This window comes from Danio aesculapii, chromosome 1 (genome assembly GCF_903798145.1).
Source record: "Danio aesculapii chromosome 1, fDanAes4.1, whole genome shotgun sequence".
Classification (NCBI taxonomy): Eukaryota; Metazoa; Chordata; class Actinopteri; order Cypriniformes; family Danionidae; genus Danio; species Danio aesculapii.
In genome coordinates, this window is record NC_079435.1 from 15,889,887 (window position 1) to 15,916,100 (window position 26,214).

At 35.9% G+C, this 26,214-nt stretch overlaps 1 protein-coding gene across 1 annotated transcript; it reads right to left on the minus strand.

Annotated features, from left to right (window-relative positions):
* Positions 1–9,201: 9,201 nt before the first annotated feature.
* Positions 9,202–22,867, minus strand: LOC130237848 (adipose secreted signaling protein). The gene is made up of 6 exons (XM_056468858.1): positions 22,732–22,867; positions 18,946–19,051; positions 18,107–18,240; positions 16,068–16,218; positions 12,142–12,267; positions 9,202–10,229 (listed from the first exon to the last, which is right to left on the minus strand). Exons 2-6 carry the CDS (start codon positions 18,962–18,964, stop codon positions 10,159–10,161), a joined length of 501 nt encoding a protein of 166 aa, XP_056324833.1. The 5' UTR covers positions 18,965–19,051; positions 22,732–22,867; the 3' UTR covers positions 9,202–10,158.
* Positions 22,868–26,214: the final 3,347 nt, after the last annotated feature.

Below are 26,214 nucleotides of genomic sequence, written 5' to 3' on the forward strand. Positions count from 1 at the left end.
CGTGAATCAACAAACTGAGGATATGACAACACTCCTACGTAAAGTTGCGGTCGATCTGAAAACAGCTCCAATTGGTCCACTGTTTTTTTTTGTTGTTAAATTGAAAAAAAAGCACTGGGTGTGCTTATATCACCCCAATATGACGGTCTATACACCATACATGCACATATGTCTGTCCAAACAGCTTGAAAAGTAGATTTTTTTACCATAGGTGCCCTTTCAGTTAAAACATGATTAACTTAGTTTAATAAGTTACAATAAACTAAAAGCATGCTGTCATGACTAATTATATATATTTTTAACAGTGTAATCTAAAATGAAGTTTTTATATATTTTTGGAAGAAAATTTACCAGATATCTTCATGGAACATGATTTAAGGATATAATGATTTTTAGGCACAAAAGAAAAAATGTATAATTTTGAGTATTAGCTAATCCAACAAATATAACTGCCAAATCCATTAAGTTAACTTAATTGTTTTTTACAAATTGAAGTGGATTGAACATAAAACAAATAAGTTGTCTGCAAAAACCTCAAGAATTGTGATTATTCAGCTCATTTTAAATAAGTAGTTTGAACAACAAGCAGCAAACATTGGTTTTTTTTTTTTTTTGAGTTTGTTTGTTGTGGTTTGTGGTCATAATTGAAATACTTTTTTACCATTTATGTAAATCATATATAATGTTAAAAAATATGCTCACAGCCTTGCCAAATCTGACCAAAGTAATCAGTTGATTCAAATGAATCATAAAAGGAATCTGTTCGGATGGTAATATTTGCAGGTGAATTTGGTTTATATGCCATAAACAAATGTCCACTCAAATGATGTGACTTTATCCAACAGCTGTATTTTTGATGTTTCTAATTTAACATTTTTTATATTTATATAGGTTTGTCTTGACAAATGATCTATTCAAATAATTTATTTAACAATTACTGCACTAGTAATGCTTGTGCTATACCTATTTTAGGTTGTCATGTTTAATGTTGTTGTTTTTTGCTCTAAACAAACAGCAGTCTCAGATCTTCTGTCACGTCAGAAAGGACTTTCAACTGACTGATATGTCTAAAAATGAACGTCAAAGCCGTAGCGGTGACCTTTCTGACCTGGGCAGATGCTGTGGAATGCTGCAAAAATATCTGTTTTTTTGTTTGTTATTTGCTTTGATGTGACAATAAATTCTGTAAGAGTGTTAGTTGCTAAAGGGTAAATGCAAAGGTCAGTGACATTTTGCAGAAATTTACTAAATACAAGGTGAAATTGGAAACTCTCTGTACTTAAATGGGCATGAAGAGATGCACGCAATAATTTAGTAAATACACAGTGAATTGAGAATTTACTGTACTCAAAAAGATGTAAAAAACACACAACACTTTTGCAGAGACAATGTGGAGAAGGTCAAAAATGACACTGACAAATCATGCTTTAATGAAACTGGTCTGATCGGTTTATATATAGAGACAAACTGAAAGTAAAGATATACATATAATTGACATTGACGTGCCATTAAATAATTCTCTTTCTAATTTTCTCTGTCTCCATCTGAACTCATACAGATATAAAAATAAATAAAAACAAACAAATAAATATTGTCCAGATCTAATGCAGGACTTCGAAAGTGCTGAAACAAGTCTGGTATATTTTGGAAGATCTTCTCAAGGATACCGAAACATAAATATAAATGGTTATTATGCATTTATGCATTTTTTTTTTTCATCGTTGAGCCTGCTGTTATTTATTTATTTATTATATTTATTTATTTAGCAGACAAATGCATTACCTAACTATAACATAAATAAACACATAATTTTTAAATGCCACATATAGTAGCCTACTGATCCTTGTCTGACCAATAAATTGAATTCCAGTACGTGACCTTTTTTATATTGCGTGAGCATCAGTGTGTACACAAATCAGCCCGGAAGTGAGTTAAGGGGGTGTTTGCTTCTAAGGGGAAAGGGGAAACATTTTCAAGGAAAAAAAATTATAAATATATATATATATATATATATATATATATATATATATATATATATATATATATATATATATATATATATATATATATATAAATATATATATAGGTTTTATCTACATTTTCTCAACAAAAACATTGACAGCTTTGTGTTGTATGCGTCATCATGATATTACATATGATTAACATTCATTCATTCATTTTCTTTACAGCGGATGCCCTTCCAGACACAACCCAGCACAGCACCCCTTGCATTTACACCCTCACATTCACTACGGCAAATTAAGCTTATTCATTTCACCTATAGCGCACGTCTTTGGATTGTGGGGGAAACCCTAACTTTTACAGTCTATGGGGAAACCGGAGCACATACATACATTTAACTAATGCATGGGTTTCCTGTAATGTAATTTTACCATTGATAAAAGCACTATTTTATTTAACGTACTGCATATTCAGAAAAGTGACAAAGGACACCAAGTGAAGGACATTTTTAGCTATTTATTTAAAGTTTATTTAAGCTCCATTTATAAAGTTTGTTCATTTCAAGACCACCCAAAAATATGGTTGAGTGGTTTTAAATTGCAAAATTTTTATTCATTTTCTTTTAGGCCTAGTCCCTTTAATAATCTGGGGTTGCCACAGCGGAATGAACCACCAACTTATACAGCATATATTTTTCACAGCAGATGCCCTTCCAGCTGGGAAACATCCATACACACTCATGCACACTCTACGGACAATAACCCATGTGAACACAAGGAGAACATGCAAACTATACACAGAAATGGCAACTGACCCAGCCGGGGCTCAAACCAGCGACCTTCTTGCTGTGAAGCGATCGTGCTTTCCACTGTCATGACCATGCAAAGCTTTTTGAAGTGCAGTTTTTTTGTGAAAATTATACAGTTGCTGCTTGGGAGATTCTAAATTGGTAACAGCAAATCTTGATTTTAATAAACATGCACATACATAAATCAACCATTAAAAATGCATTCAACACTCTTTAACAAAAGAGCAAGTGCAAAATGATTAAATATAATATTAAGTTATCAGTTTTGCTCTTTAAAAAAAATCTGATCAAGTTAAAATCTTAATATTTAATTTCAGCATGCCATTTAACTTAAATATGCGTGTGAAAATGCTGTCTGCTCTGACCACCCCTGGGAAACACACCTGATCACTTACATTTTACATCATATCAGAAATAAGCATGAAGCACAAGCATGAGCGGCAGCGGCTCAGCCAATGAAAACAGTCCTCTTTGCTGATTCCAGACAAACCACTGAAGGTTATACATTCTTGCCAGTAAAGAGTATCTGCATAACAAAAGCGCGAAACAGGTTCATCGAGGAACATTTAAATAGAAATAGTATTTCCTCATTACAAAAGTATGTTTTGACTGAAGACTTTCTTTTATATTTATTTATGAGCATTACCTTATGGTCATACTTATGCTAAGACACTGAAGGTAAAAAGTTTTTTGCACCTGTTAATTTTGAGATTTGCAGCTTTTTGGTTTTTAATATCCATTAACCATTTATCAAAAAGCATTTTTCACCACCAAGTTTTTATTCAACATTCTTTAGCTGTGAACAAAGCCTTAAAACTAGTGTTTTACATGAATTTATAGAATTAAACATACAATGAGTGAAGTGAAAGTATAGGGACTAAAAATGCAGTAGAAAATGAACATTTCAAGAGTTCACACTTAGCTGATGATTGGCTATGAAGGTTGTTTTAGCATGCTGTGCCGGGTCGGAGCTGTGGTAAATGAGAGTGAATAGATATGGGATAGTTCAAGTTTGGAGGGAAAAAGTTAAAGGAAGAAAAAAGGCGGGAGGGTAGTGAAGGGGCTCCTATGGTAATGGGAGGGGGAATAGGGGGAAATGGCAGAGTCGTGCTTATACCTAGAATTGCATGTGGGTGGAATTCGTCTGGAGAGGATCAGCTGGGCTTCCCTGAGGTGGTATTACTCTCCTGTGGTGTAAGAATGGTAAGAGGGTTTGGAATGGGTGTGTGAGGGAGGGGATATCAAAACTGTATATAGAATTTTCTTTGCGAAATTAATCTGTTTGCTTTGCTTAATAAAGAAAAATAGAGTTACTTCATCCTGCAAAATTAGATCAGATATGGTGAGGTGGATTGTGGGATTGAAATTTGATGTTAGTTCAGAACATCTGAAAAACTAAAAAGGCTAGTGTGAACATTGCATTGAGGGTTTGGGCTGTGTGAGTTGAAGTGTATCCTTTGTGTAGAGTGTGATTGTATTTGGAATGGATGTGGAGTGTAATAGGTTGGATGAGGGTCAGCTTATGATTTCTGAAATGAGAAACAAGAGAGAATCAGAAATGAAATCTTTTACAACATGGTACATGTACGGCAGACATAATAAATTGTTTTAGCTGATATCCATATGAGGCGTCTTAATAAGGGCATGGGCAACTGTGAATAGAAGCGCCTTTTGTTAATGCATGGTATGATAGCTTCGTTGTCGCAATGTGCAAGGATGGTAGATGTGGACATTCGTCCCCCCACAGGATGGCAGATGGGTGGAGAGCTGAGGATATGGGGTGTGGCTTGTCTGGTGGTCCTGGAAGTACCTCTTGAAGACTGAGCAGGTGAAGTGATAGTGAAGGGGAGTTTAAACCCCTTAGTAATATAGAAAATTGTTTAAAATGTAAATGTATCCAACAATGAGTCAATGGATGAAACATTACTCCATTTGTAGCAATGTTCTCCTCCTATTCATAGCAGTCAAGTGGGAAGTTTGTTTCTTTGCCGTTTTCACATCCAACCGACTTGCCATTATTAAACTTACATGATACACTTTGTGTGTGGATATATGAGTTACTATGGCATATTACGATTGGACTTCTATGCTTGATGTGTTATTAAGTGTTATTAAATGGCTATCAGATGTGGCAGAGTATTTTTATAATTAATTAATTTATTAATTAATTTATTTAATATAATTTTTTTTATATATTTCAACTGCTAACATCAAACTCTAAACTTAAAAAACAAAGTCACCACTTGGTAGAAACTGTGTAAATTAAATGTTTGTTATGGGCTTTACTTTAATCCATGAATAAATAACATTAAGTTTGGAATCTTAACATTATTAAAATCACAAGTATATATGGCCCGATTCATTCACAAAGTCTTTTGCAACAGAGTTCATTCTCAAGCTGAGGTCACACTTGACTTTTCTTCCCATAGACTTCCATTCATATGCACGCGAATGCGTCAGACCGGAAACGCGGGGTCATGCGTGAAGTTTCGCAGGTTGCTGCGGTGCAAAGTTCAAGCTTGGTGAACTCTAACCTGCGAAATCGCATCACTTGGCTGCATGGGACCAATCGAGGATCAAAACAGGACCTCTCTGGACAGAAATTTAAAACATGGAGCGATCGCTGGCTTTTTAAAATGTCTAATAAGCTTGTTTAATCCCGCCCCTTTTCGCAGCGCAGCACGACAAAATTTCGCACACACAAAGCCCGGTGTGACCGTAGCTTTAAACTGTCAAGAGGGAGGGCGGGACCATCCCAAGTTTTGTCAATCAAAAGTGCAAAAGGCCGGCGGCCATTTTGTTGACCAAGATCACAAGTGTTTAGGACTGGAGACGCTACTCTACTCGCACACCAGTTTGGATGAAAACAGTGCATTCCATGGATGTTCGTCAACGTATGAATATGCTGTGGACTAATGACAGGCGGGAGGCTTGAGAGGTGAGTTTCTTTGGTAGAAATCATTCTATTCACGCTAGTCTCATCTTTCAAAAGATTTATAAAATGTTTAGTCTTTGTTGGAGTGTAGTTTTTTTTCCGAGGCTTCCATTTGAAGCGTGCTATGTACGGTACCGCGGGTTCACCGCTAGGAGAGCGGTGAGAGTTCGGCTTCATTGCAATGGCTTGGATCGTCGGTGTCTTTAGAGTTTAGGCGGAGTTTATGGACGGTAATCATGTTTTGACTGTGATCTTACTGGAGAATTGGGTTGAAGACAGCGGGTGCGTTGTGTGAAGCACTTTGAAGTGTTTGATGATGATGATGAAGTTTTAGTCAGAGATGCAGTTAATATTGTTTTTGAATTAGTGGTAGATGTTGTTAATGTTGTTGTTGTTGTTGTTGTTTGTTGTAGCTACTGATGCGGAGCAGAGCGGTCTTCAAAACGAAGATGGCTGTTATATGGAACTTGGGGTGTGTAGTGGCTTAGGAATTGTCTGATTGGTGAATCATAAAATGACTAATGCGGGACCGGCTGCAAGCAATCATAAGCACGTGATCCTTCCGAAATTAGTTTATAAACAAACCTCACGTAATGTCATGGAGGTAATTACAGGAGATCAGCACATAAGCACGAGAAAGAGATGTTTACCCACAAAAGATGTTCAGAGTGAGTGAGTGAGTTGGGGTGGTTTGTATGGGGATGCTGTTTGATGGTTGAATAGAGTCTGGATAACCATTCATTTTCTATGGCTGTCACTTTTGACCGGGAACACCACAGGTGTAGCACGGTTGATTAAAACCCTCAGAATTCAACGAAAGAGATGATCATCACTTTATGTTTAAGTGCATAGTGTGGAGGATATCATAAGACCTTGAGGCAGATGGAAAACACAATATTGTTTTAAGTTGTAATGAGTGTTTTAAGTTGTAAATCGGTCAGATTTTACCCGAACACGACAGGAAGGTTAAACAATAAAAAATGTAATCTTATTTTAATTTTTGTGCTAGACATATGTATGCATTTCATTAAATAATGCCTTTTTTGAAGAGAGTAGTCATACAAAAATATTTTTATAACTCTTAATGTTATCTACAGTAAACTGTAGAAGTATGGTGAAATTAGGTTTTTTAGTGTTTTGTCTTAAAAAGATATGAATGTTATTAGTAACATGAAAAAAATGATAAAAACAACTGCTTTTTCAAATTGAAGACAATTTGTGGTCGGGAAATTTTACACTGATTATTCTTGGAAAAAAGGGTATAGTGTCATATGTCACAGAGTTTAAATCGTTTATAATTAATTTATTTATTTTTGTAAAATTGCAGTGCTGTAATTTTGTGCCACGGTGTTACTGCGCCTCGGAGGATTGTAAATAAAGATGATAAAAGCTGTTTTGAAAAACAACTGTGGGAAAAAACTGTACTGAAATGATTCAGCTACCTTTCTGATCCTTTTTTTTTTTGTTGTTTGTTTTATTTTATTCAAGTATGCACTTCCTTATCTTGTCAAAACATTCTGAATGCCTCAATCAGAACCGCAGAGCCAATGTCAGTGTTAAAATATAATGTTTAGGATTTTTTTATTGGACAAGAGTGACAGATTGGTTTTCAATATCCTTTTTGGTCTGTTAAAATTATTGTAAGTGCATTTCACATTAGTATATACAGAATTAAAAGCATTATACAAACACTCTCTGTTAGATTTGCAATTGTCTGTTTGTATGTTTGTTTGTTTGTTTGTTTGGAACAACGCAGCCAGCAGCGCCCTCTAGTGTAGCTAAGATGCTAGTCCATTTCCTGCTTTTTCTTTCTTTTTTGAGGCAAAATTTGCCTTGTATCAAAACATTATGTGTGATACTATATATACGCCATAAACCATGGAAAACCTCTGGAAATATATAGTCAAATCTGAGATGAATGAGAGCTATATTTTAATTACATCTTAGTTAAATTTACAGCTTTACTTCAGAAAATGTGCTGAAGATCAGACATTTCTCAAGAAAAATACCAGGATTTACAAAATATTTTTGGTGGCACTTTCTGAAAATATCTTATTAAAGGTTAAGTTTATCCAATAATTAAAATAAAATTGTTTAACTAAAATTAATTACTTATTAAATTATTAATTAAATACTATTAATGTAATAATTACTGAACCATAGGCCATCCAATACTTAGAGAAAATTACTATTATACTTAATTTCTACAGTGATTCATGAGATGAAGTATGAGTAAGTTACAAGTAGGCTACTTTGACAAAAAAAAAAAAAACATCCACAACAAAATTATTATCTGTGCTTCTGACTTTATTTTATGAATCACAATATTTAAAGTCAGTGTGAAATTGAAGTACCTGAGACTTTTATTTCAGTATGTTGATGTGCTTCCAACTGAAATGGAATACTGAGTACGGGCGGGGCTTTCTATTCTTAAATACGCAGGGGCGTTGTTAAAATATTGTGGCTATTGTGCGTCAAACTGACGTCAAGAAGGAAAAGAATTTCTAACATTAAAATTCAATATGGGTCGCTCAAATGTATGCCAGTTTTGTAATTTAGATACTGAAACAACTGCACACTTGTTTTTCCAATGTAATTTGCTACAAACATTTTGGGACATATTAGTTTAGAAACAACAGAAAATATCTATAAGACTTCTCATGGGAAGTTATTAAGTTTGGCTAATCACTTAAGGATACAATATATATATAATGAATGATTTGTTGATATTATAAAAATGTTATATTCATAAATATGTCAATTTTTCCAAATTTTCCCAAGACTAGTGGTGTTTAATGAAGAATTTGTGATATATATGAAGACATTAAGAGGTGAAAAGCCAAAAAGCAAGATATTTATATTTACCATTAGAGGATTTTGGTTTCATATTTTGAGAACTCCAACTCCCCTGCTACACATTTTTCTTTATCATTTATTTTGTTTGTTAATTTTTGTTATTTTATTTATTTATATATGTTTTTTCTATTAATAATGGGCATGGAAAGATTGTGAATGTAAATTGATTGTTATCTCCTGAGCATCGGTGTAATTTTAAAAAGTATTAATGCCTTTCTAATATTGTTCAAGCTTTAATTAAAAAATCCAGTGAATTAACTTGCACAGATTAATTGTTCGCCTAAAAATAACAATGTGCACTAGCAAAATAAACATTGTAATGATTTTACATGGAATTTAAAGGTGCAAATAATAGATACCAAATAATTAAACAAATAATATAGTTAATTAAACAACAAAGGTACTATTAATGTACTAAACCATAGGCTCTCATCTAATGTTACCTCAAGAAAAAAAATCTTGAGAGTCTTCATTTTCCATAAGGATTTGATGAAAATCAATGACTATAAAGATGTTATATATATATAATGTCAACACTAAATTATTACTTCAAAAGCACCACAGTTTCATTAACCAGATAATAAATTAATGAATAATTAATCAGAAGGACCACAGTTTCAGCTGAAAATCATCTTTAATGTTCTGGTGAAGAAAAAAGCCATCTACATCTTGGATGGCCAACAGTAAATATAAATAAATTGTAGGTGAACTTTTCCTTATAGGTTAATCTTATGTGTCAAGTCATGTTTGCATTAAAATACAACACCAGTCAACAAATACTGTATTTAGTGCAGTATTTTATTTTATTAACAAATCTCTTGAATTGATTGATGTTGATGGCAGCATAGTATGTTGGCTATAGGATGACATATGACTAGATATAATCATGCATAGTATACAGTGTATATTATGCACACGATTATACATTCCACAGGCATTAATATAATGAGATGCAGTTCATAAATAAAGCAAGCCGGGTGTTCTTGAAATGCATCTCAGTTCAACACAGTAACCATCTAAGCTATTTTTAGATGCAAGAGTTTAGATGCAAAAACCTCTGAATTTTTCCTCTAAAATGAGCATTTTTATCAGGCTCTTGTGTGTATGTTCAGTAATATCACTTTTTTGGCAAAGAGTAAGTCCTTTACTTGGTTTTTAAAGTGAAATATCTTAACATAAACAAAGGAGGCTGATATAAATGTTCGTTTTGAAGGGAAATTTCAGACGGGCTTTAGAGGTTTTTGCATCTGAACTCTTCATTTGTTTTCATTCGTCTATAATTAACTCTAACAAGGAATGTTAGTCAATTAGTTATTAATCACACTCAGGCTAACAAACATCACCCAGCTGAACTAACATGTGACATATCCCTTTTTCCATTGGTATATTGCATTCTCTTTACTTTGCTTTTCAATATAATTCTACTATAGTAAAATACCATCATCTGTATAATCTGTTCAAAACTAAAGCTGAGTAAGTGATATTACTGGTGATCAGTGTTGAAACTGTGATTGTCCAGAGTGTTCACAGTCTGAGGTACATTCACACGTGCATTCATTATTCTAATCATTTATACCTATACATCTTCTTTGTCATATTATTTTGTGTGTTTTTCTTCACCGACACATCGCACTCCATCGAGTAACATCGGCGTCCCGTGGTGGCGCTCTGTGGAACACAGTAGGACGTTTTTTATTATTTTAGTGATCAGTTTTCAATAGACATGTATTAATTGAGCACATACTGCCTTTGTTTTTTTGATGTTTGTAATCCAATTCAATATTTTATTCATTTATGAGAGGAGTTTAAGTACTGAATCAATGATTAGATACTCTTATTCCTGAGTATTTTACAGGATTTTGTACAAAGGTTATCAGAACACACTAAAAGGTGGTGTATAATATTAGATTCATAGAGATACTCTACACAGAATTCAATTCTCCCCTCATTTTTTCACCTTCATGCCAGCTCTTATAGATAAATTACATTCTTTAACCCAGTTTAACCCAGAGTTTAGTTAATCTTAGGAAACACAGTCATTCTTACAATTCAATGTCTTGTGAAATAAAACTAGGTTGGGGCAAATACTAATTATTTAACTTTTTAACATACACTCACTTTATTAGGTACACCTTACTAGTACCGGGTTGGGCCCCCTTTTGCCTTCAGAACTGCCGTAATCCTTCATGGCATAGATTCAACAAGATACTGGAAATATTCCTCAGAGATTTTGCTCTATATTGACGTGATAGCATCACGCAGTTGCTGCAGATTTGTCGGCTGCACATCTATGATGTGAATCTCCCGTTCCACCACATCCCAAAGGTGCTCCATTGGATTGAGCTCTGGTGACTGTGGAGGCCATTTGAGTACAGTGAACTCACTGTCATGTTCAGTTTGAGATGATTCGCGCTTTATGACGACGCTTTACCCCGCTGGAAGTAGCCGTCAGAAGATGAGTACACTGTGATCTTAAAGGGATGGACATGGTCAGCAACAATACTCAGGTAGGCTGTGGCGTTGACACGATGGTCAATTGGTACGAATAAGCCTAAAGTGTGCCAAGAAAATATCCTCCACATCATTACACCACCACCAGCAGCCTGAACTTTTGATACAAGGCAGGATGGATCATGCTTTCATGTTGTTGATGCCAAATTCTGCCCCTACTGTCTGAATGTCATAGCAGAAATCGAGACTCATCAGACCAGGCAACGTATTTCCAATCTTTTATTGTCAAATTTTGGTGAGCCTGTGCAAATTGTAGCCACGGTTTCCTGTTCTTGGCTGACAGGAGTGGCACCTGATGTGGTCTTCTGCTGCTGTAGCCCATCTGCCTCAAGGTTCAACATGTTGTGCATTCAGAGATGCTCTTCTTCATACCTCGGTTGTAACAAGTGGTTATTTGAGTTACTGTTGTGTTTCTATCAGCTAGAACCAGTCTGGCCATTCTCCTCTGGCATCAACAAGGCATTTGCGCCCACAGAACTGCTGCTCACTGGATATTTTCTCTTTATCAGACCATTCTCTGTAAACCCTAGAGATGGTTGTGCATGAAAATCCCAGTAGATCAGCAGTTTCTGAAATACTCAGACCAGCCCGTCTGGCACAAACAACCATGACACGTTCAAAGTTACTTAAATCCCCATTCTGATGCTCGGTTTGAACTGCAGCAGATCCTCTTGACCATGTTTACATGCCTAAATGCAATGAGTTGCTGCCATGTGATTGGCTAATTAGAAATTTGCACTAATGAGCAGTTGGACAGGTGTACCTAATAAAGTGGCCGGTGAGTGTACGTTTCATGGTAAAATACCCATATTCCTTCAAATTAAACCAAACATAACATGCTAGTTTCTGTGGCACTTCACATCATATAGTGCTTCCATCTACATTTTCTGAATCGACAGATTTTGGTCGTGTGTGTACATTGAATAAAATGATTTATTGGATTTACAAAATTTTTAAAGGTAAGTGTTGTACACAATATGGGCTGAATTTAAACAGTCAAATTAAATGTAGTAATGTTCAAGTTAACTGGTTTGTTCAAATTCCGCTTATATAAATGTGTGTATCTCACCCATGACTCTGGCCTGTAGTCTGACCCGGACGCTGCTGTCGCGTCTGCTTCTGTTGACCAGGGTGAGCTCCTCCTGCACCACTCCCTCCTGCTGGGCAATGTACTCACAAACCACTCTCACGCCACCTAAACACACACATTCAGGATGCATCCAAAGACAACACAAAATAACTTGCCTAACAGAAAACACACCAGAATAACACTGTAAGACTGAAACCATCATAAAGAAACAAACAATCACCTAAATGTGCAGAGTGCATCTTCTTCTAGAGTACAAATTGTATGCATTGATACGGCAAACCTACGAAGATTTCCCTGGAGATTCAATTGCGGGAAAAGTGACACTACTATAAATGCGCCAAGTGAGTTTGAGCTAATGGAGAGATCGATGATGGCTTGAAATAGGAGTGAGATTATTGATCGTGACATGACGTCTCACATTTGGCTTGATGTATTACCAGTTAGGGCTACAAATAGTCTTATATCTGCACTGACTGCTCTGGCAGCAGGTTAAAAAATACCTTTTCATATTATTTATACGGTATGTTACTGCTTCGTTTTAGCGAAATGTAATAAATGACAAGTCAAGACAGGATATCTTCTGTAAATTTTGAAAAGGTTGCTTATTTATTAAAGGAATAGTTCATTCCTCATCTAATAATAATTGTCACAACCTGCTTGAGTTTCCTTTTCTTTTTTCAAAATACGGTTAGATACCGTATTTCTTTGTCCTACAATGGATGACAATGGTTACAGGTTTCTTATATTTTTCTACTTTCATGTTCAACAGAGGGCGCCATGGTGGCTCAGTGGTTAGCACTGTGGCCTCACAGCAAAAAGGTCACTGATTTGAGTCCTGGCTGGGCCAGATGGTGTTTCTGTGTAGAGCTTGCATGTTCTACCCGTGTTGGTGTGGGTTTCCTCCGAGTGCGCCGGTTTACTCCTCAGCAAAATGTGACATAAATAAATTAGCTAAATTAAATTGGCCTTAGTGTATGAGTGCGTGTGTGAATAAGAGAGTGTATGGGTGTTTCCTAGTACTGGGTTGCGGCTGGAAGGGCATCCGCTGCCTGAAACGTATGCCAGAATAGTTGATGGTTCATTCCGCTGTGGTGACCCCTGATAAATAAAGGACTATGCCGAAGGAAAATTTATGTTCAAGAGGAAAAGCAACCTCATAAAGGTTTTTCATTTTGGCTAAAGTATCTCTTAAGCATTGTACCCTTGAGATGGGCACTTAACAAAAGCTGCTCTAGTCTGACTGCTGTAAATAACTTCAGGTGTAAAATGTCTCATTAACTGCTGAACACCTCTTAATAGGGGTCGTGTGAATATATGAACACACATGGGAGGATGAATGACACATACTGTATAATCTGTAATGGTAAGAGCTGGTCTAATGGTGCAAGTGCTCGTGGGAAATTTGCATTCATAAGCTGAAAAAACATTATTTTTATGTAAGATGCATTCAAAAAGTATTCTTAGATACGGATTGTAAAGTAATCGTAAAACTGGATGGCAATGTACATTTTTTGCATAAAATTCCGTTTCTTATATATGATGTATTACAAACAAATTCAATTTATTATGATGCTGTAATTGAAATAATTATACATTCTCACAATTTTACAATAATGTGGCATTTTGTAGATAAAACTAACTGTGAATGATAAGAAAATCATTAATTTGAAGATATTTACCATTAATACAGATGCCGTATCTTTTGCATTTGAGGTTTTGTCCATACTAATACATTTTATGCATGAAAAAGCATTTTTATTTCCTAAGTTTTGACCTTCAATCCAAACTGTGATGAGATTTTTGAAAATGGCTTTTTGAAAATGGTCTCAAGTTTGATAAATGTTGCTGGCAGAGGTAGAGGACTCGAGTCACATGACTTGACACAAGTCAGACTTAAAGGGGTGCTCCAGAGTGTATTTTTAAGGCTTGGTTGTGTTTATAAGATGCAAAGCAATGTTCATGCTTCATTTGTACAAAATCACGTTATTTTTTCATATATCTTCTTACCTTATATATTAGCTAACATGAAAACGAGCCCAAATACAGAAACAGAAGAAGCTCTGTGGAAAAGCAGCGTTTTGATGGCATTTTAGCTTTCTCTGCTATAACATTACAGCGCCTCTGGCCACGCCCCTTTGCTGCGCAGGGCTGTATGCGTGTGGTGAATGCGCGTAACCTGAAGCGTTTGTGATCTCACTAGCCTGGATGTATTTTTTTGTATTCCCGAAACTTTGTTCGCTGTAGGCTTTGCTAAGCTTACTGTAAAAGCCAACGTCTCCCTTTGCATTGAACTTTGAGCGTATTGCATTCAGAGATGTTGTTAAGGTTTACACAGCTACATTACACATTAACCAAAGTTTAAAATATGATATCGTAGTGGACCACCCCTTTAAGTTGCATAATTTTGACTTGCTTGACAAATATTCATAACTTGACTTGAACTTGATTACTATCAAAGACTGTAGAATACACAAGATGTGTCACTCAAATAGTTTTGAATAGGGGAAAAGTGTAATGGTCAATATGGCAAATGAAGCTAAACTGAACTTAAACACTGAAAACTGAACTGACACTGTTTCAATTTACTATGATCTTCTATGTGAAGCTGCTTTGACACAGTTTACATTGTTAATGCACTACATAAAGGTGAACTGAATAGAATTGAATTGAAGCCCCGCCTTTTAGTATAGGAGCCAATCAGCGATCGCTATAGACTGAGCACTGAGGGGTCAGTGTTGCCAACTTAGCGACTTTTCAGACCCCCTTTCGGAACTTGTCTGAGTTTATTACGTTACGATTACTTCAAATTTACTACACATCTGTACTAATAAACGGTACTCAAACAGCAATAAATGTACTTAAATTGACATGCATACATAAAGTGTAGTGCAAATATAAATAACCAGTTATTTAGCATATTCTATTAAACAAACAGAAACGGTTGGACATGATGATGTCAGTAATATGTAAATTGACGTATGGTGTAATTTAGCGACTTTTCAGGCAGAGCTTAGTGCCTTTTCATTGAAAATAGTTGGCAACACTGGAAGGGGTTTGGACTAGATGTGAGTTTCTGCAGATGTTGTGTGATTCTAACGTTTAGAAATAAAGCTAAAAAGATGGTCGCTGTTTAATTTTGTTTTCTTATTGCTAATATGAAATTTATTCGTAAGCTTGGTAAGCAATTATAGTGAATTTGAGGGTTCCCCATTCAAACAGAATGCCAGAGCATACTTCGAGAGGCATTTCAAAGATGGCAGCTGAGTGAAATGACTTGCCTTAGTGGGACATTGTTTTCATGACTCAAGACTTCAAAAGTTAATGCTGAGTAACAGGTTAAATTACTCGAAATAACTTGTTTTTGGCTACGTCAAATATAATAAAGGGTCCGTTTACATATTGCGTCTTTTGCAAGCTCAAGTTCGTTATTTCAAATGGAGTCTTGTGACCTATTCAGTTAAAAGCAAGATGTTGGATGACATTGCACAGTCCTTATGTTGGCTGCCCACCAGTTGGATAGAGTTGCTAATATCAGTTTGTACATACTTCAGCTTCCCTTTTTCAAGGGCATTTGAATATACTTGAATACTTTAAAATGCTTTCTTGCAGTGGTCGTTTGGCTGTGCCATGCAAGGACAGATTTACTTGTACGCAGCCATGGGCTGTCAAGTGTTTACCAACGTTTCAGTGTGGATGAGAACTTTTTCATAATGCTTGAAATTGATATTGTGAACAGAAGACACTTTTACATAAATTAAAAATAAATACATCATTTTGAAATGTATCTGGATTAGTGTAGATGTAGCCTAAAATGTTATTGGTTTTCAACTCAAAACCTCAGGACCAATTTTGTAAATTCAATCTTTCTGGAGTAATTTTGATGTGTCCACCATAAAAACACGTACCCTCAGCCCGTGGTGTGATGCGCGTTGCACGTAGCCGTGGTTTTGCCGTGGCACGGAGTGCAGGAGAAAGGGTGACATCTTTGCCCAGCGTTGGAACTTGCGGCAAAGAGAAGACGATTTCATATTTGTGATGACTCCTTAAAAATCCAGCCTAAATAGAGAATGCAGCAGTCAGTGATTTCAGCTTACGACACATCTTGCGCTGGCAATGCAATTTTTGTCAAATTAAAATACATTATTTAAAGGAAATTCATTATTTTTACTGCTTATTTAAAGCTGCCATAGAATGAAGTTATGGATATACCTAGAAACAGCTCAATAATAAGCGTTCAGTGCATGGAAGTGGCATACCGTGAGCCTCAAACACTCATTTAATGTTCTCATGTAAATCCTATGAGTGTAAAATCATGGTGGAAAAGCAGACAATTAGAACAAAGACTGACGATCAACACAGGATCATTAATCAAGATTTTTAATGTATTTAGCATTTCTGTAATTCTGTTTAACTCTGTCTTTTGTTAGTTTAATGTGTATATTGTGAAATATGCCCCATCTGTTTGTTTTGAGGCTCCAAACACATGTAAACTGCTGAGTTTAAGTGTTAAAATCATGTTTATGCATCGCGTCATATCACTCAACTATGACTGTCATTTTTCTGCAGTGAAAGAATGCCAATAAACTTCAACATAACCCCCCCCGTGTGTAATAATAATAATAATACCTTTTAATTATAGGCGCCTTTCAAAGCACTCAATGACACCTTACAGCATATCGCAAGCACATCATAAAAATTCAAGCAGTTGTCTCGATCTCACTCACAATAACTTATGGACTACAAATCCGCCATCTCTGGACTACATTTTCATACATGCACTTCACTCACACACACACACACACACACACACACACCTGCTTCCTCATTCTGACTGATTACACTCGCACCACCTGAGGATTGTAAAAGACTGATTATACACACTATTTAAACAGCACACTCACTCATTCCTATTGCAGAGTCTTGTTATCTGTGTGTGACACTACAATGCGGTTTCCTTGTCTTGTTTTCCCGTATATTTACCTCGCCTTGTTTATTTAGTTATCCCTGTCTGCCGCCTGCCTTTCAACCTCTCGCCTGAACCTTTAACTACGATTTTGGACTGCCTTCATATATCTGTTTGCACCAGTGTTGACCATTGCTTGCCTGACTACCGAATAAAACCTGCATGTGGATCCTCACCTCAGTTGTCTCTGTCAGTCCCCGTGTTACAGCAGTAAAATAAATGTAGTTTATGTGGAGGCTGATATTAATTCCTACCACTGTTTTTGATATGCATTAAAACCACAAACTACAACACTGAATACATCTCTGTCTATCCCATTTTTTGAGCCAGTAGTAATTTAGTATATATTTCATCCACAAAACAATTAAGAGACAAACGTTTATTTCATTTTTAATTCACTTACTCCTTCTAGCTAAAATAAATCACTCTACCACTTTACTGAAACAGACTTCAGTGAAACAGTCAGGCACTGGACTTGAGCTGTGGAGCATCAGAGCAGACCGCATTATTCACAACTGTTTCAAATATGGTCAACACCCAACTTTTCATTCTAGGGGTAATTCCTGTGGTTATAAATGAGCATAAAGCATTTCTGTAAAATGTTATAACTTACCTAAGCAACATACAGTATCTATATAATGTATATAATTAAAATAAAAACACAAGAAACATTCTTTGAAGCAGACTTGCTAAATATTTTTCCGTTTACAGTGATAAACGCACTCTGGTGGTCAATAACTGCTACACACTCACACATACAGTTCACTGGTAAATGTTTGTACTGATTTTAGAAAAGTATTGTGATTTATTGTGAAATGTTACTATTTATTTTTTAGTTTATAGCACTCATCATCAATTGGGCTAGTGTGCCAGCTACAATAGATATCAGAGAACACTGTAACATATTGAGTCAATACACTCCATGGCACCTTTAAGGTTTGAGAAGTTACAAATAAAGAAAACAGGGCTTTTTTCTTTCACCTTCACAAGATATGCGCCATCAGACTCTGGAAGAGCAGCGATGACTTGATCCTGGAGATTCTCATCGCAGCTGTTGTTAACAGGAGCATCTTCTTCATCATCAGGGAAACGTACTCCACCTTTTGAAGTGGAGCCTGGAGAAACAGGAGCTGAGATCAGCACAGAGATGGAAACTGGACCAGACGACTTGTGCTGAGATGATTAATAAAGTGTGGGAGAGCTGTCAGAACAAACACACTCTGGATGTGTTTACCGCAGTATATATAACACGGCACATTTAAATACAATCATAATGCACAAGCTTTCTTTATTATGTAGATTTGCAGGCAAAATTAATATCCCTCTTGTGAAATTTTTATTCTTTTACATTTTTCCCAAGTGGTGTTTAATGGAAAGGAAAAGAAATTTTCATTGTATTTCCTATTAGGTTTTTTCTTCTGGAGAAAGTCATTATATTATATTATATTATATTATATTATATTATATTATATTATATTATATTATATTATATTATATATTTTTATATATTTTTTTTATATTATATTATTAGACATTATTTTATTCAATAGGCTCGAGAACAAACCATATTAAACCCAGTTAAGCCTTTAAATTGCACTTTAAGCTCAATAGTATCTTGCAAAATATCTTGTAAAATATTATTAACTCTCATCATAAGATTAAAATAAATTAGTTATTAGAAATTAGTTATTAAAGCTATTATGTTTAAAAATGTGTCAAAAATTTGTCTAGGAATTGAAATTTTACAGGAGGGCTAATAATTTTGACTTGCATGTACTGATATATTCACACACTAATATATGAACAGAAAACACACTGACTTTTCCTTCCTGTTGCCATGTCGACATAAGGCCAGGGAAATCCAGGGATGATTATTGGCACCAGAGTGTTTTCATCTCTAAAGAACAGACACCGAGTCACAGAGCCCTGCAGAGAAAGAGAAGATGCCTGTGAAATATAACGCTCCTGTTTATTTAATCGTGATGTTTTAGATATGAAAATGAAGACGAATATAAACTATTAAGTGTTTGGCTTAATTTTGACAACAATTCTTCAAAGGATGTAAAGATATATGTAAAATATTCTGTATGTTTCATTAAGTTATTAATAAAAACCCAATGAAATGCTGCAAATGCCTACTTTAACATGTTTTCGGGTTCATTTTGTAGCTCGTTTTAACATTCCCTTTCAATCAGGTGCAACACTATTATTATTGCATTTAAAAATGCATGCAGGTTATTTCCCTAAGATCTAAATTATTAATTGCGCAGCCCATAAGCACGGCTGATTTGCATTTCATTGACTTTGCAGTATAATCCTGCTGGGTTAAACGCCACAGGACGGAGACACAACTGTAACGCTTTATCACCATCATTAATTCTCAGTAGTAACTGGAGTTAATATGGCAAATCCCCAGAGTAATCATTCATGATGCTTGTTATTTGTCCTGCCAATTATTATGCTCCAAAATCCTACACAGAAAATTGAACTAGAGTTTAAGATCAGTTCTCAATTTCTTATTTTTATATATACCAATCACAAGAATACATTATGTTAATTGCTGGTTTACTGTATACTTCATACTACTTAAATCTCTTTTGCCAATGATCAGGCATAGTTATTTTTATACCTTAAAATGTATATATACAAGGTATATGTACTACTGAAGCTATTGCTATAGTACATACTATATTATCCAACATATGTTTTGTGCAGCGGATACCCTTCCAGCCGCAACATAACACTGGGAAACACCCATACACTCTTGCATTCACACACATACACTACTGACAATTTAGCTTACCCTATTCACCTACACATGTCTTTGGACTGTGGGGGAAACCGGAGCGCTCGGAGAAAACCCACGCCAACACGGGGAGAACATGCAAACCCCACACAGAAATACCAACTGACCCAGCTCTTGTTTTTGCTGTGAAGCAATCGTTCTACCCTCTGTGCCACCATGACGCCCTATATTATTTTTGTGTATCATATTAATGTTTCAACCACAGTTGTTGTCGTTGTTTTTTGGCAGTTTTTCAAAAACATATTTTGGAAAAAGAGCTTAAAGCATTCAAGATTTAAAAAAAAATAGGTGTATGTTGGAAACTTTACTTTCTGTTTTATTCTCGAAATCTTGTGACTGCCACTGCATAACTACACAACCTGACAAAAGTCCTGTCGTTTATCCAAGTTTTAGGAACAACAAATAATACCTTGACTTCTAGTTGATCATTTGGTATCAGAAGTGGCTTATATAAAAGGCAAAGGCCTCTAGATTACGCTTACTTTACCAACATAAAATACCATCATGCCTTGATTTTTAATTGTCTAAATAGGACAGTAAGGTCTGACTTTACTTAGACAAAAGTCTTGTCACTTAACAGAAATAATGTACAGTATAGAATATAAAGTCATGGTGCATTGGAAAAAGAATTAATATTGTGTATGACTCCCATGAGCTTGGTGGACTGCATCCATACATCTCTGCAATGACTCAAATAACTGATTAATAAAGTCATCTGGAATGGCAAAGAAAGCGTTCTTGCAGGACTTCTAGAGTTCATCAGGATTCTTTGAATTTATCTTCAATGCCTCCTCTTTCATCTTACCCCAGACATGCTCGATGATGTTCATCTCTGGTGACTGGGCTGGCCAATCCTGAAGCACCTTGACCTTCTTTGCTTTCAGGAACTTTGATTTAAAGGCTGAAGTATGAGAAGAAGCGCTATCCTGCTGAAGAATTTGCTCTTTCCTGTGGCTTGTAATGTAATGGGCAGCACAAGTGTCTTGATACCTCAGGTTGTTGATGTTGCCATCATCCACTCTGCAGATCTCTCGCACACCTCCATTCTGAACGTGACCCCAAACCATGATTTTTCCTTCACCAAACTTGACTGATATCTCTGAGAATCTTGGGTCCATGCGGGTTCCAATAGGTCTTCTGCAGTATTTGTGAAGATTGGGATGCAGTTCAACAGATGATTCACTTCTCCCACTTTTCCAACTAAGTCAAGTTATTATTTATTGCTCTTACAACTGGGATCGACGACAAGACTTTTGTCAGGTAGTGTCTAATTATGCATCATAAAATTCCATAAAAACTATGAAATATTAAATAACTACTTTACCTGACTAAAATGTAGTCAATCCATTTCACGGAAAAAAATCTATATATTTTTAAATAAAATAAATGACAAACATTTTTAAAAACCTAGATCATTTAAATAAGACGTCACAATAGTTGGTGACACAGTGGCTCAGTGGTTAGCACTGTCGCCTTACAGCAAGAGGGTCACTGGTTCGAGTCCCGACTGGGGTCAGTTGGCATTTCTGTGGAGTTTGCATGTTCTCCCCAATGTTGGCGCGGGTTTCCTCAGGTGCTCCGGTTTCCCCCACAGTCAAAAACATGCAGGTGAATTGAACAAACTAAATTGGCCATAGTGTATGTGTGTAAATGAGTATGTATGGGTGTTTCCCAGTACTGGATTGCAGCTGGAAGAGCATCCGCTGTGTAAAACAAATGCTGGATAAGTTGGCGGTAAATAAAGGGACTAAGCCGAAGGAAAATTAATGAATGAATCACAATTATTCATTCCTTTAAACATTTAAACATAACTAATTCATAAATCAGTGAACAAAAATGTCTTGGCATGCATATATTCAGTATTAACTGCCAATTTGATCAAATAATCCCATTTTTGTACACTGTGATCTTTGTTTTGCCGCCATAAATTATGTTGGCTGACTGTAGAACTCCGTGTACCAACCTGCAGAGGTACACCTGCCCCTGATTGTTCCCCCTGTAGATTAACGCAGATGGGATTTCAGAGCCCTCCTGATTAATAATGACCAAAACAAGCGATTTCACATGAAAATCTTTGGCTTAATCGAGGTCATTACGCCAGTCCAGTCAAGGTTATTTCAGAGAATGACACTCACATTCAAACTAAGAGGCTTATGATGCCGCTCGCTCTCTCATCCTGACTGACTTGTTCCCAGCTATTCTTCCGAAATCACGTCAAATATGACGATAAGAAAAAGCGGCTTAAGCAGCCATAATCACTCTGAAGTTACCAGAGCTGTCGATAAAATAGGGCGTCCTCGAGAAACCTGCCTTTCGCCGGATAAACAAACCCTTCGAAGCCACTGCCTCACGACAAGGCATCTCTCCTTCATCATTTATTAAAGTACAGCGCTTTATGCTCCCTGTAAAAATGGGGCATCACTAAGCATCGCGTGCCAGTGTCCCGTACGGCACAGCTGTCAGGTAAAAACACAATGCGATATCAAAAGATAAGTGATTTGCACAAAATGTACATTTCTATCATAACTACAGGCTACTCCTTGTGTTAGATTTGGCATAGACAGAATACACCTGGAAGGAATGTTATCTTGTGATGCGGTTAATGCAGAACTCGAGTTAAGGGTGGAATTGTGATGCTTCTATTAATAGTTCACGCTTTTAAATAAATAATAAATGCATAAATAAAAAATACACATTGCAATGCAACGAGAGTTGCTTGCACGCACTGATTATATTAGCCTAATTCAGGTGTGAGTATCGAAATATCATTAAACTGAAATGCACTGGAAATCAAACTTACCTATGTTGGGTGTAGTGCACGAGGGAGCGGGTCTGTGGCGTCGCCTGAAGCGTTCAGTTCTCGGTCGCGAGCGCAGCAGGTCTGACGCCGCGCGCGGTCACAAGAAACAAGCTGCAGTCATTGGTTACTGTTGGTTACTTAACGTCCATCTCTCTTTCTTTCTCCCTCTCCCTCATTATATAGGCTACACACCGAATGTGTTGACAGGAGAAGCAATGCATGGATGGATTAAGGTCCGTGCCAGTGCGCATAGAGCAAACCTGACTGACTGAATGATAGGCCAGATTCTTGAACTTCTGTCTGATAATATTAGGATCAAATTGCATACAAATACCAGTTAATTATGAAATGATAAAGATAAAGAATGGATACATTTAGTTTGCAGTCAAGAATTGGGTTTTGGGTTTAGATTTGAATATGCAGGCTTCTGCGAACAGTTACATTTATTAGCCTAACATTGATGGGACCAAATGTAATCCATTCTTAGCCCTTGCCAAGGTCATCTAATGTATACAGCACTTTGTGTATATAAAAGTCATGTATGTTTTTAAATATGAATGTGTTTTGCTTTTTTCACTTCTCAGTTTGTGTTGACAGCAAATTGCTTGTTAAATTGTTTTTGTTTTGTTTTTTCTTAAGACGATAACAATAATTTGCTTCTGTTAAAATGGCACATTGATTCAAGATAAAACCTTTTTCACAGTTGACAAATTGACTTACGTTAACAATTTTATTATCTGGACTTTTATTCATGAATTCATTTTCCTTCAGCTTTGTCGCTTATTAAACAGGGGTCACCACACCGGAATGAACCACCAACTATTTTGGCACACATTTTACACAGCAGTTCCCCTTTCAGCTGCAACCCAGTACTGGGAAACACCCATACACTCTCACATGCTAACATGTACTCATACACTATAAGCAATTTGGTTTATTCAATTCACTTATACCACATGTCTTTGGACTGTGGGGCAAACCGAAGCACCCGGAGGAAACCCACGCCAGCACAGGGACTCCACACAGAAACGCCAACTGACCCAGCCAAGACTCACACCAGCAACCTTCTTGCCGTGATTTCCATGCTGTCCTAATCTGGACTGGAAAAAAGTATTTTTTGTCAAGATATTTTTTGTCAGGACAAAAAACAAAATAGGCAGCGGGGTAACAAATCGTTTTTTTTTTACAATACAATCATATATAAAATTCTAAGCTAGTTTATAAAAAAGAGCTTTACTGTATAAATTGATTTTATTATATAAAATTGATATTTTGAGGAATGATAGTAAGCAAAAATGTAATAGTTCCTATTAATATGAGGGGAATATACTGTGGAAGCCAAAGGGAATTCAGACATTTATATTCTGTACATTTCTCTGAAAAAAAAAATATGTAAATGTAAAAAAGATGTAAAACTGTAAATGTATACACTATACAGACAAAACCTGAATTAACATCGTTATTTACATATTTGCAATGTCGACACATGGCCTGTTCACTTAACAGGTATAGTGCTGCACATCCAACACTGTAAAAGTCATTAATTACTTTACTTTAAAAAGTGAGTAAACCTGTTGTAAGTGTTACGTTTACCTAACTCAATTTTTTATAATCATGCACATAGTTTATTTATTTAATAATTATAAGGCAACAGGTATACTTACGTTTTAAAACAAAGTCAGCTAATCACCTTTTACAGTGTAGTATTATTTCAAACCAGGGTGTGTTTTTTTCCCGAATTACACTTCTCTGACTATTAAGGTGGGAATAAAAGGGTCTGATTTTGCCCTGGATTGCTAAAATCATTGTTTACACTAAGCCCTAGTGGTGGAAAGAGTACTGATAAACCATACTTTAGTAAAAGTACCACTTGCCTAAAAATGTGGTGCAAGAAAAAAAGTATCTGTTGTGAATATTACTCAAAGTATGAGTAAAAAGTAGACTTTTCAAAAGTACTCAAGAGTAGTGAGCAGTGAGGATTACTCTGTGAAAAGCTGATGCATTTACATGTAATTTGTGGATGTGTGTAAACGTAACATTCTGTAGTGCATTTAGTTATTGCCCAGCAGGCACACGACATCATAAGACGTTAATATTAGGTTAGATTTAGGTCATGACGTCAGGTGACCAAAATGCAATGTCTAGCCAGCGTCTAATGACAACGTTATTTTGATGTACAATAACAACGGCAAATGATGTTCATATCTGATTGTTTTAGGTTGTGTTAGAAACAAACCAAAAATCCAACATCTGATAAATGTCATAGTGGTAACATCCACACAACGTCAAGCTGTAACATCATTAGATGTGGATATTTGGTTGATTTTTAGGTTGGACGTTGGACATTGAGGTCATCCTGATGTTGGGTTCTGATGTCAAGCCAATTTTCATTTTCAAACAGAATGCAAGGTCCCCATGGCGTTGGGGTACAATGTCAATCTGATGTCATGTTGAGGTGTTTAAGGCCATTTGGGTCATCATACAGTAAACATCCGTCATCTTCTTATCAGTGACATGCATCTGAACAGTCTCTGGGTCATTGTGTGTAAAGATTTTGAACATCTTCCTAGACACTTTTAATGCTTCCAAACAGGTTGCTGCAATTATAAATCGCCCATGTCTTGAGGTAGTTCATTATGAGGCGATTTACCCTCTGTGTGCGATTTGATTGGACAGGAATCACAGGTCTGATTTTTCTAATCCCCATAGACAAGAAAAAATAAAGTAGTGACTGCAGGTTAAAGGAAAGTAGTGGAGTAAAAATACAGATACAGCACTAAAAATGTATTCAAGGGAAAGTAAAAGCAAACATTTTTAAAACTACTTACTAAACTAAATTACAATTCCTGAGAAAAACTACTCAATTACAGTAGTTTGAGTATTTGCAATTTGTTACTTTACACCATTGCAAAGCCCTGTTTCCAAGACTGTACAAAATATGTGAATAAGCTACGCAATCGGTTCAAAAACAATTGTAACACCATATTGTTTTACATGTCTAGCTCTGCAATGTGATGTTAAAGGGTTAGTTCACACAAAAATTAAAATAACGTTATCAATTTCTCACCCTTTTATTGTTCCAAACTCCTGAGTGTTTTTCTTTCTTTTTTAAATACGAATTAAGATGTTTTAGATTATATCTGAGAGCTCCTTCATCCATCTTAGATAGCAAGGCTCCCAACTCATTTAAAAAACATCCTCAAAACAGAGAATTTGCCTTCATGGACCCTTTTTAAAAGACTGTTATGATGCATTTAATGGTCATCAGCACCTTAAGTGTTATCAAGCCGTTATCAATCTCACACAATGGTTTTTAATTTTTCTGAAAGTCTCTAACAGGAGTTTATCTTGTATTAATCACTGCGCTTCAAGTTTACCCAACTATGATGCCTTCTGCTGCTGAGAAACCCAGAAATGTGAAAAGGGTCTGTTGGTTCAATCATAATATTATCAAGCTACAAGAATACTTAAAAAAAAACTTTC